Source organism: Microcaecilia unicolor, chromosome 9 (genome assembly GCF_901765095.1).
Source record: "Microcaecilia unicolor chromosome 9, aMicUni1.1, whole genome shotgun sequence".
Lineage (NCBI taxonomy): Eukaryota > Metazoa > Chordata > Amphibia > Gymnophiona > Siphonopidae > Microcaecilia > Microcaecilia unicolor.
This window is the reverse complement of record NC_044039.1, coordinates 45,408,977-45,421,687: the sequence shown is the minus strand read 5'-3', so window position 1 is coordinate 45,421,687 and position 12,711 is coordinate 45,408,977. Positions and strand designations below refer to the sequence as shown.

Sequence of the window (12,711 nt, the reverse complement as noted above, 5' to 3'; positions counted from 1 at the left end):
ATTGTGAAGAAAGCAGAGTGAATTATGGTTTTAAATGTAAACTTTGTGTCAGAGGACACTGAGAATTTTGACCATATCCTGAAATAGAAGGGGGAGATTGTTCAGGATGGTACAGGGAGGAAAGGTGATAAGAGCACTGGGGAACTGGATAGCTTCACACTTGGAGGCACTGAGAAACAGTAAATGGCATCCACTGAGAGACATGAGAAATGTAGGTATTAAGTGAGGAAGCAGAGGCGTTACCATTGGGGACATCATAGAGAATTTTGGATGTCATCAGCATAACAGTATGGTGTGCACCCTTGCCCCAAATGACTGAGAGAAGGGGGGGAAGAAGATGTTAAATAGCATTGGGGTAAGGATGGAGCCTTGTGTAACACTGGGGTGCTCAGGAAATATTGAAGAGAGAGAACCTGGTGTGCAAGTTGAAAGGTACAGTTTGAAAGATAGCTTGAAAACCAAGGCAGAGTGAGACCAGAGACCCTAGTGAATGAAGTGTGTGGAGTAGGAGTAAGTGATCTATGAGATCAAAGGCGAAGGAGAGATCCAGATAAACCAGGATGACAAATTGGTGTTGGTCAAGTGAACACTGGATGTTGTTGTGGAGGACCAGGAGGAGAGACTTGGGCCTATACCTTTAGCAGAAACCAGCTTGATAGGCGTGAAGGGCATAAGTGTTTCAAGAAAAGAGTCCAACTGATGGAGGAAGAGTTCTCTGAACTTTGAAAAGAAGAGAAGGTTGGAAATTAGGCGAAAATTAGAAGGGACAGGGGGGGTCGAGATTAGGTTTTTTCAGGAGTGTCAAGAGCATGCTTCCAGGCAAGGAGTACAATGCCTTGAGAGAGACTAACATGAAAGATGGAATGAAGGGGCAGACAGTCAGGAAGAGAAGTGTTTGACTAGATAGGCAGGCCAGGGGTCAAGCGAAGAGGAGGTGGGATAGATCAATTGAAAAGTGCAATAGAGAGAGGCTTGAGTAGGAAGATAAAAGGTGACCCATGTAGAACTGAAGGAGATGCGGGGGGTGAAGGTATTGGACTGGGGGGGTAAGGAATGATGAGTTCAGGGAGGAGGGCGTAAGAGATTGATGCAAGGAGGATGTCTTGACTTGCCAGGCATCTGCAAGAGAAGACAGAGGTAGGATAGAAGGGTCGTAGACAGTAGAAACTGTGGTGGGGGGAGAGATGGTCAAGGATCTTGAAAAGAGCCTGGGGACAATTGGCGGTGGACAAGATGCCAAATGAAGTGAAGTGAGAGAGCATGTTTTGCGCCAGTGTCTTTTGGCGCGATGTATGTATGATTTAAGTACCTGAGATGTGAAGAGAACCAGGGGCAGTGAAGATGACATGGAGAGTTTAAGAGCAGAATGAGGCCACCGAAATAAAAATATGAGAGAGAGCAGAGTTAGAGCATCCAGTTGGTCAGAAATTACAGCGTCAGGGGAGGGAGTGGGAAGGGAAGTGAGATTCGTGCAATGGTAGGGAAGGCAGAGGCAGGGATGGGAAACAGGGTGGGGAGCAGGAGTTGGGAGGACACAGGAGAGAAGGAGATGATCTGCCCAGGGTAGTGGGAGTGAGGCAAGTGAGGATGGGACCGGGTTGGGGCCTGGTGTGGAGAATATAAAATCTAGCGTGTGACCAGCAGAGTTAGTGGGGAAGGGCACATGCTGAGCAAGCTCTATACCTGCTGCAAGGGAGAGGAGAGTCAGAACAGGCGGAGGGGGGAAGGATAAAATCACTGAGGAGTAAGAAAGGGGGGAAAAGGGTAGATCATTCAGAAACAAAAGCAGAGAGTTCCTCCAAAGAAAAGGTGGGGGGGGGGGGGGGGGTACAAGAAAGCAAGGTAAAACTGAAGAAACAGAAGAGAAAAGCGTAAGATAATGTTATCAGAAATAGAGGCTTGAATGGGCAGACAGTAACTTGAAGGACGAGGAGTAGAAACAGGCAGTGCCTATTTCGATGACACATAAGATGTTCAAACGCTGTAGGACAATAGAATCTGAAACACTGACGGAGGGAGAGAACATTGAGGAGCTCAGTTTTGAGTGGAGGAAGAACAGAGAGAGAAGAAGGGGTGGAGAGTGAGGATAGTAGTCCTGAGCGTGAGGATAGTGGTCCTGAGAGGGTCCAGGAAGCAATGAGTAGGCCGCAATGAACAAAGAGTGTGGGGGCGAAGGAGAATGGGGATTTGGTGGACGGTGTTACCGGGATCAATGGAGACCATAGCTGAATGTGTGAGGGGGCCAAGAAAGGTGGGGCCAAACAAAAGTGCAGGAAGACAAGGTGCAAATCCTGCTTCTCCCATTGGCGTTCCTTGTGACCTTGAGTGAGTCATTTTATTTTAGCAGGTCTATTGGTTCCATATGAGCCTTGAAGGGCTTTGTGTTCTGGGGAAGGCTGTTTTGCTGAGGATTCCAGAGTTAAAGAACCTGGAAAGGTGCATTTTTCTATGTAGCTTCAACACTCTAGAATGCTCTTCCACAAGTTATTTGAGATATGGAATCATTATCGCATTTTTCTCAGGTTTTCAGGCTCCTCTCCCAGAGGAGTTATATTAGATTTTGTTTTGGGTTTTTTTTTACACTTTTATTTTTATATTTTAACTTTTTAATATGAGTCTTAGATTGGAACTGAATGGTTTGGTGTGATTGTGCTATCGTATTTAATTAATGGAGTTCTTTTCTGTGTTTTTTTTCCCTTAATTTTAATTTTAAATATTGTAAACCACTGTGATCGCTTTTGTGGATAAGTGGTGTATCAAATTCAAATGAACTATAAACTAAATTATTCCTGGTATGTAGATGCCTCAGGTACATATGTACAGGGTAGTTTTCAAAAATATTTCTGCACATAAGCCAGTACCTTACATGCAGAAATAGGTTTTTATATAATTGTCCATCCGATATGCACATATTTTAGAGAGTTAGGTGCCATTTACATGCGTAAAATGCTGATTTACATGTGTGAATCAATGTACACATGTATGAAATGATTTTAGAAAATGCACTGCTTATACATATAGGTAGGCAGCACACACATATTTAAAGGAGGCTTGTTTTGGGCCTATCTTCAAATTATATGTATATTCTGTGTCTTGATGCTTGTTTTTAAATATGTTTGGGGTTTTTTGTAAAATGGGTTCTTATGTTCTATGTTCTAAGCATGTATATTTTTGCAGCACTATAGATATGTAACCATGGGTTCAATGCATGCATAGTGCTTGCTCTGTGGAGTGGGAATCGGGTACACATCCAAGTTTATTGATACAATGGGACCAGAGCTGGGGCTGAATAAATCTATAAGGCCAAATAAGCAGTTCAGACTTTTATAACTCTCCACACGATAAACTCAGCTGACTCCAATATAATTTGTTCTGAGCTAGGATTTACTAATATCTCTCAAAGGTAACTGTGGCAAGACAAGTAACATGTATCAAACCAAACTTTAACTGTGGCAATAAATATACTCAAGTGTGTGTCTAGCAATTCACTCCCATTTCCCAGAAGTGCTGCACATCTTAACTCTGTTATTCTACCACTGGGGGTGGCAGGGATCAAACAGTTTTCCTTATCTCTGTTGTAACTGTCAGGTGCAGCTGTAGTTATCAGTTCCCTTTAACAAGATTAACAATTATCTCAAAGTTGGTTATCACTTCCAAGATGGCAGGCAGCATTATTAACATAGTAACATAGTAGATGACGGCAGAAAAAGACCTGCACGGTCCACCCAGTCTGCCCAACAAGATAAACTCACGTGTCATTTTTTGTGTATACTTTACCTTGATTTGTACCTGTCTTTTTCAGGGCACAGACTGTATAAGTCTGCCCAGCACTAACCCCACCTCCCCACCACCCGCCCCGCCTCCCACCACCGGCTGTGGCACAGACCATATAAGTCTGCCCAGCACTATCCCCACCTCCCAACCACCAGCCCTGCCTCCCACCGCCAGCTAAGCTTCTGGGGATCCCTTCCTTCTGAGGAGGATTCCTTTATGTTTATCCCACGCATGTTTGAATTCCGTTACCGTTTTCCTCTCCACCACCTCCCGCGGGAGGGTATTCCAAGCATCCACCACTCTCTCTGTGAAAAAATACTTCCTGACATTTTTCTTGAGTCTGCCCCCCTTCAATCTTATTTCATGTCCTCTCGTTCTACCGCCTTCCCCTCTCCGGAAAAGGTTTGTTTGCAGATTAATACCTTTCAAATATTTGAACGCCTGTATCATATCACCCATGTTTCTCCTTTCCTCCAGGGTATCCATGTTCAGGTCTGCAAGTCTCTCCTCATACATCTTGTAACGCAAATCCCATACCATTCTCATAGCTTTTCTTTGCACCCCTTCCATTTATTTCACATCCTTCACAAGATATGGCCTCCAAAACTGAACACAATACTCCAGGTGGGGCCTCACCAACGTCTTATACAGGGGTATTAAAACCTGTTTTCTTCTGCTGGTCACACCTCTCTCTATATACAGCCTAGCAATCTTCTAGCTACGGCCACCGCCTTGTCACACTGTTTCGTCGCCTTCAGGTCCTCAGATACTATCACTATTGAGACTTGGGGTGACTGAGCTCCAATTCTGTCTCCTTAAGGGATCCTGTAGCTGTACCAGGAACCCTAAGACTCCCTGCTGTGTGATAAAAGATGTTATCCTTCAGCATGTAGATGTTCTGAACCACATGAGTGGTGACCAGGTCACCTTGATGGAAATCACAAAGTAACTCAGAATAGTTCTTCTTCAAGTGATTAGAAACAAGACAGAGAATCTTCCAGCCCCATGCATCCATACAGGTCAGCAACTTTGTAGGTTCAATATCACTTTTATACCTTTTGTGTACTGGTTTGGGGGACACAGTAAGGTTTAGTATCTGAGTCCTACGTTGATCAGGCTGGGCTTGAAGGTTCTCCCTTGCAGCGGAAGGGGCAGAGACGGGAGATGTAAATGTAAGACACTGTTGCTGTGTGGAATCTCAGAGGAGGATTCTTCTGCCACCAGAGCCTTCCACTCAGTGGCGTAGGAAGGGGGGGCGGGAGGGGCGGTCCGCCCCGGGTGCACGCGCTCGGGGGGGTGCCGGCCCCGCTGGTTCCCTGCTCTCTCTGCCCCGGAACAGGTTAGTTCCTTTTCCGGGGCAGAGAGAGCAGGGAACCAGTGGGGCCGACGCAGCTCCGAGTGACATGCACTCGGGGCGGATCGGCCCTCCCGTAGATAAGAATGCGGTCCGGGGGGGGGGGTACGCCGCAGAGGCGGGGGTCGCGCCGTGCTGCACCCGGGGAGGGGATGCGCAGAGGCGACCACCCCGGGTGCCATTAGCCCTCACTACGGCACTGCTTTCACTAATTATACTGGACACTTGTATTGTTCTACAAGTTTTCTGCATCTTCCAGCTCTCTCTGGAAAGTATCAGAAATCAGAAAGTTCACCTGAAGGACACCAGTCTGCCTACCTACAGTGGTGGAAATAAGTATTTGATCCCTTGCTGATTTTGTAAGTTTGCCCACTGACAAAGACATGAGCAGCCCATAATTGAAGGGTAGGTTATTGGTAACAGTGAGAGATAGCACATCACAAATTAAATCCGAAAAATCACATTGTGGAAAGTATATGAATTTATTTGCATTCTGCAGAGGGAAATAAGTATTTAATCCCTCTGGCAAACAAGACCTAATACTTGGTGGCAAAACCCTTGTTGGCAAGCACAGCGGTCAGACGTCTTCTGTAGTTGATGATGAGGTTTGCACACATGTCAGGAGGAATTTTGGTCCACATCCTCTTTGCAGTCATCTCTAAATCATTAAGATTCTGGGCTGTCGCTTGGCAACTCGCAGCTATCAGCTCCCTCCATAAGTTTTCAATGGGATTAAGGTCTGGTGACTGGCTAGGCCACTCCATGACCTAATGTGCTTCTTCCTGAGCCACTCCTTTGTTGCTTGGCGTATGTTTTGGGTCATTGGCGTGCTGGAAGACCCAGCCACGACCATTTTTAAGGCCCTGGCGGAGGGAAGGAGGTTGTTACTCAGAATTGTACGGTACATGGCCCCATCCATTCTCCCATTGATGCGGTGAAGTAGTCCTGTGCCCTAGCAGAGAAACACCCCCAAAACATAACATTTCCACCTCCATGCTTGACAGTGGGGACGGTGTTCTTTGGGTCATAGGCAGCATTTCTCTTCCTCCAACACGGCGAGTTGAGTTCATGCCAAAGAGCTCATTTTTGTCTCATCTGACCACAGCACCTTCTCCCCAATCACATCTCGGCATCATCCAGGTGTTCACTGGCAAACTTCAGACGGAGCCGTCACATGTGCCTTCCGGAGCAGGGGGACCTTGCGGGCACTGCAGGATTGCAATCCGTTATGTCGTAATGTGTTACCAATGGTTTCGTGGTGACAGTGGTCCCAGCTGCCTGAGATCATTGACAAGTTCCCCCTTGTAGTTGTAGGCTGATTTCTAACCTTCCTCATGATCAAGGATACCACACGAGGTGAGATTTTGCGTGGAGCCCCAGATCATTGGTTCGATGGGGACAGTCATTTTGTAACTTCTTCCATTTTCTTACTATGGCACCACAGTTGTCTCCTTCTCGCCCAGCGTCTTACTGATGGTTTTGTAGCCCATTCCCAGCCTTGTGCAGGTGTATGATCTTGTCCCTGACATCCTTAGACAGCTCCTTGCTCTTGGCCATTTTGTAGAGGTTAGAGTCTGACTGATTCACTGAGTCTGTGGACAGGTGTCTTTCATACAGGTGACCCATTGCCGACAGCTGTCTGTCATGCAGGTAACGAGTTGATTTGGAGCATCTACCTGGTCTGTAGGGGCCAGATCTCTTACTGGTTGGTGGGGGATCAAATACTTATTTCCCTCTGCAGAATGCAAATAAATTCATATACTTTCCACAATGTGATTTTCCGGATTTAATTTGTGATGTGCTATCTCTCACTGTTACCAATAACCTACCCTTCAATTATGGGCTGCTCATGTCTTTGTCAGTGGGCAAACTTACAAAATCAGCAAGGGATCAAATACTTATTTCCACCACTGTACATATGAAGTCAACCAGAGGGTTTTATTCTACAGATTACAGTAGAAGCACTGAGGATTCAGGTAACACTCCTTGTTGCTGAATTCCTCTGACTGCTATACATATTTTATAAAAGGCTCCATGTTTAATGAGCCTATTATAAAATACCACTACAGTTTTCCTACTTAATTCACCCTATACAAAATTAGGTTGACAACTGCACATGCAAATTTATCGCATTTACAAGCACTCATTTGAAAACATGTACATATTAACCTGAAAATTTGTGTCTGTCGGCAGTTATAAAAGTGTGTACATTTTTTCCCTGGGATAATTTTCAAAGCAGAAGTATGTCGTTTGAAATTTTTCCTAAACTAGCACAAGAAAAAGTATGCACATATTTTAATGCGTTGCACAGTTAAAAAATGACCCCCTTAGAGGATAATTTTTCTTACTCTTCAAAGTGCTTATATGTTCAGTGAAAAAGAGATGATTTTACTGAACTAATTCTTCATTTGTTGCAGGATCAGAACAGCATAATTTTTTTATGTGATCTCCATATCCATTTTCCATATGGTATCATTGACTCCATCAGAAAACATTGTGTTAAAGGAAAGATGGCCTTTGCACCCGTGGTCATGAGACTGCATTGTGGTTCCTCTCCATGTGATCCTCATGGTAAGATAAATGTGAGTCAATTGCCCAAAAATATAGACATTATGGACATATTTCATTAGGATAATGGCAACTATGTTAAAACTTTCCATACCTCCCTAGCTGACTGACAGATCTGGGTGGTTTACAAATCTAAAAATATAAACTCAAAAAGAGGAAAGGAACTACAATAAGTTGATAGGAAAGAAATCAAGTAGTCAAACAAATAGACAAAGGTCTAATGGTAACCAGCAAACTGGGAGGGAGGGAATAACTAGAATGGAGAATGGGACAAAATATAGTAGTAAGGGGAAGAAACAGGTGATGAACAATATAGGAAGGTATGCATGCGTATACATGTGGATATGTCAAAGCTCCACCTAAGTGTTATTCTGTAAATATATGCATACCTTTCATAGTGCTTGTCTGACATTACCACTAGGATGTTTCACTCTCATCTGAAACTTGACATGGCCAAGACCCTAATCCCAGCTCCCACCTGCCTACTTTCCCTGTTTATGCAGACAACACTGTCCCCTCAGTTCATAACCTTGGGGTCATTTTTTATTTGTCGCTCTCTTTATCTTCATATTTTCAAAACACTGTTACTTTGTGTGAGAGCATTTGTGCCCTACTGGCAATAATTGTAGAAACTTATTTTATAAATGCAAATACACTCCTATGTTGTCGTCATAAAATAAGTAAAAATAGGTATGATTTTCATTGTTTTAATAGGATCTCCATTGTGGAATTTTCCTTCATTATGTTTGTAAAGTAAAATGCACGAGTTCTGCATCTCTGTTCAAGTTTAACATAATAACATAGTAACACAGTAAATATTGTTTTTCCTTAAAATTATATCCTTGTAAGAGATGATTTTGAGAGCAGCAAAAAAGTAAGAGTGTACCAATGAAAAGAATGAAGAGAGCATGGTCAGATCATTTCTCCTTCGTCTATTATTTTCAGCCTTAAACTTCATTCATTCCTACTCCTAGAACCACAAAAATGAATACCAAGCCTCTTAGGCTTTCCCAGTTTTCTTGTTCACTGGAGCTCAATCACATTGGGTTTAGTCTTATTTCAGGACAAGTTATTTTAATGGCAAGTAAAAACTGGCTTGGATCCACTTTCCTGTTCTTTTGACAAGACACTGTAATTTTCCTTTCTTACTTTCATTTACAGGTTACTGGGAGGTGAACGGATTTGGTCTTCTAGGTATCTATAAAGCTGACTTGGATATGATTGGTGGAATGAACACCAAAGAATTCCGGGACCGCTGGGGAGGAGAGGACTGGGAACTTCTTGACAGGTAGGTGACTTTAAAGCAGTCCTGCATTCTTTTCCCTTTAGTGTCTCATTCCAGCCTGGTGGTAGTCATGGTATGCTTGCTGAAATCATTGTGTAACTTATTTGACCTACAAGTTCAAAAATGGGGAAAAGTATTGACTTGTTTTCTAAAGTATGTTTGCTACATATTAAAATCTGTCCTCTAAGATCCAGAAACTACAGAAGAGTAGTATGCCTGTTTTATTTTGTATATATACTTTCTTTTGCCATATTCCAAAACATAAAATGACTTGAAAGGAGTCTTGCATTTCACCAATAATTCCTAGAGAATTCTGTCCCCCTCAGCAGAAGACCAGGGCTTAATTCCTTGGCCAGGTCTTCCCCTTTCTGTGCCTGTCAGATACCATTTTTAATTTCATTAAATATGAGGCTTTTGTGGGATTCCTGACTAATTATATAAAAGGATTGTTATTAATATGATTGGTTAAAAAATATTTTTTTAATCTGAAACAACTTTGAAAATTTTATTTTGACCGATTATATTTATGAAATAATATAGCTTTCTATCAATAGAATTAACATAGAAGATCAGTGTAAAGAGATCAAATTAAATTAATTTTTAAGTTGCTTCAAGAAGACAGGACTGGTCAATTACAAGGTGGCTCAACCAGACAAGAGGGATAAGGCAAAGATCTTCCACATCAAATTGTTAAAGAAGTGGGTTCTGGTGACTGCAGCACTGGTCCCAAGGGACAACTTTGGATTGAAGGTTCCCTGTAAGTCCCATTTGGTAATCAGCTTTCTGCCTCATAGAAGGCTGACCTGGAACAGTTGGTCTGCCAGAACAAGGATGTGTTTTTCGGAATGCTGGGCTGGACCCACCTTGCAACATGATGATATCACTAAGCCTGGAGGGGTTGTCCGGCAATGCCTCTATCAGATCCAGAAGCCCAGCAGCAGGCCATGGCAAAAGAAGTAGCTGAGATTTTGGAACTGGGATTTATCAAGCAGTCAGCCAATAATTGGATATCCCCCATCAGAGGTCAGACAGGGTCTTCCTGGCCCAAGATGGCAAAGAGCACCCTGTAGCTTACATTAGCTGTAAGCTATTTCCTAGGAAGAGGAACTATGCTGTAATTGAGAAGGAAGCCCTAGCTGTCAAGTGGGCCTTGAAGATGTTCCAGTATTATCTGCTTGGACAGCACTTTGTGTTCATCACAGGCCACGAACCCCTCAGGTAGATGGCTCACCACAAAGAATCGAATGCGGTGGTCCTCAGCCTCCAGCCCTTCAGCTTTCAGGTACAACATCAGGTTGGCCAGAAGCATGCTAATGCTGATTTTATTTTGTCTCAGGAGATGGACCTTGACATGGCAGGTGCTCAACCAGATATGGTGGAGCTGAGGGAGGGGGTATATGAGGGAGTCTATAGGACGCTGCCCCTGTCCCTTAAGAATACTCCTTCACAATATCGGAACCACCTTAAGCCCCATAGTTCCACCCAAAAAGGAAGTGACATGGGAGGGGTGAAGCTAGGAGGACAGCTGTCACGAAGTATAAAAGGTGGGGCCAGAGTTGGGTTAAGGATGCCCAGGGAAGGGAGAAGCAGGCCCACAGTGTATGCTTTCACTACCTCTGTTGTAGCTACCATAATCTAGCTCAGGTAGGCCAAACCTTAACTTGAATAATTGTTAGAATCCTGTTCTTGAGGCCTGGCTGAAGCCAGACCAGTGCTTGTGCCACCTGAGAGAGAGAGAGACTATGTAAACTATGTTTTATAGCCTGTCAGCCATAGGCGTATATTCAAATTTCCTCTGAATCTCAAGAGACCTTCCCCCTTTTTTTTTTATCTGTACCTGTGAAGTAATAAGCATCAACCTCTGAGTTAATAAAAAGTTTTGCTTTACTTTTGTAACCTTGTCTAGCTGTATAAATCTGAAGGCCAGCCCTCACTCATGATATCATAGGTAGTTAAATTATTTGATGCTCAAATTTGAAACTCCTATAGGTGCCACTCTAGGCCCTTTGGGTCAAATCTCACAGGTACCACTTTAGATCCTTTAGGTCATACCTCCTGTATGTTTGGAACCCTGTATCCTTAGTCTTTCGGGAGAAAAAAAGAGTAAAATCCAATACTGTCTTGCTGGATGGATGAAGTAGACTGAGGGGCAGAAGCAATTGACAGAGAGAGGGAGGAATGTGCACATGCCCAAAAAGCTTCCTGGCTTTTCTGGATGTGCACATTCGAAATGGCCACTGTCAACTGATGTCACCCATGTGTAGCTGATCTATCCTGCTGTCCATGGAGAACCTCTGTTTACAGGTAAGTAACCTTTCTTTCTAATTTACATATTGATACCATTGGGAGGCTTCATATGTAGAATTGTTTGAATAGTGGGCTAAATACATAGAGATCAGTTATCATTTATGTTGGATTTAGTGCAAACTGGTACTCTCAGAATATGTGCTAGCCCCAACCTAGATGCTATAGTGTTGTTTTTTTAAGCTAACCAGATTTATAAGAATGAATCCAGCTGATATTCAGAGCGTTTTCTTTAAAGCACTCGCTGCCTTCAGCCAAATTAGACCTGATTATTCAATTCTGGTCCATATCCATGCACCAGCATTGAACATCTGACTGAGCAGCGATACCCAGATGTTATGCAGGTACAGCCAGTATTCAGTATTGTATCCATATAGACAACCAGGAAATGTTAGGACTGCTATTTGTGCAGTCCTACTTTCCTGGTTAGCTCTGTGGGCACTGGCACTGAATTATTGCTGGTGCCCACAGAGCTCTGTCGATTTATTCAGGGGTACTGCTAGATTAAGTGCCACTAACTATCAATGGCCAGCCCAACTCAGCACAATTTAACCAGGCAGAAATCACTCCTGTCTAGTTAAATCACATTGACTATCAGGCCCAGTGCTTTATTTTATTCATGACTCATGAGTCATTTGCCAGGTCATTTTCTTTTTTGTAATTATTGAACATATGCACTTAAAGTTCCTTGTGATTTCTCATCTCATGCTCTTCCATGCTAGCTTCCTTAACATTTTATTTCAGTCCTTTACCCATTTGGATATTCTTCCTTTCCAGGATTGTGCAGGCTGGCCTGGAAGTGGAACGGCTGTCCCTGAGAAACTTTTTCCATCATTTTCACTCCAAACGAGGCATGTGGAACAGTCGTAGGCCAGGAACTTCATGAAAAATGCTTGGTGGACTAATCTGTTCTAGTATCCAGACATACCTGTACCTCAGAAGCAGATATGCAAATTAAGGGGAATTTGTCTCCAGCAATAAAACCAAAAGAGATACAGTGGGGGAAATAAGTATTTGATCCCTTGCTGATTTTGTAAGTTTGCCCACTGACAAAGACATGAGCAGCCCATAATTGAAGGGTAGGTTATTGGTAACAGTGAGAGATAGCACATCACAAATTAAATCCGGAAAATCACATTGTGGAAAGTATATGAATTTATTTGCATTCTGCAGAGGGAAATAAGTATTTGATCCCCCACCAACCAGTAAGAGATCTGGCCCCTACAGACCAGGTAGATGCTCCAAATCAACTCGTTACCTGCATGACAGACAGCTGTCGGCAATGGTCACCTGTATGAAAGACACCTGTCCACAGACTCAGTGAATCAGTCAGACTCTAACCTCTACAAAATGGCCAAGAGCAAGGAGCTGTCTAAGGATGTCAGGGACAAGATCATACACCTGCACAAGGCTGGAATGGGCTACA

The 12,711-nt window shown here is 43.4% G+C and overlaps 1 protein-coding gene across 3 annotated transcripts in view; it reads left to right on the top strand.

Annotated features, from left to right (window-relative positions):
- Positions 1-12,274, top strand: part of B4GALNT3 (beta-1,4-N-acetyl-galactosaminyltransferase 3) — a 378,744-nt gene extending 366,470 nt beyond the window's left edge. For 2 of the 3 annotated variants that reach the window (XM_030214008.1, XM_030214010.1), the window contains 3 exons: positions 7,546-7,699; positions 8,858-8,984; positions 12,063-12,274. In XM_030214008.1, the coding sequence (XP_030069868.1) occupies positions 7,546-7,699; positions 8,858-8,984; positions 12,063-12,171 (390 nt within the window). In that variant the 3' untranslated portion in view covers positions 12,172-12,274. Of the gene's footprint in view, positions 1-7,545; positions 7,711-8,857; positions 8,985-12,062 lie in introns of those variants that run through there. The other variant, XM_030214009.1, reaches the window with a different exon arrangement.
- The last annotated feature ends 437 nt before the right edge of the window (positions 12,275-12,711 follow it).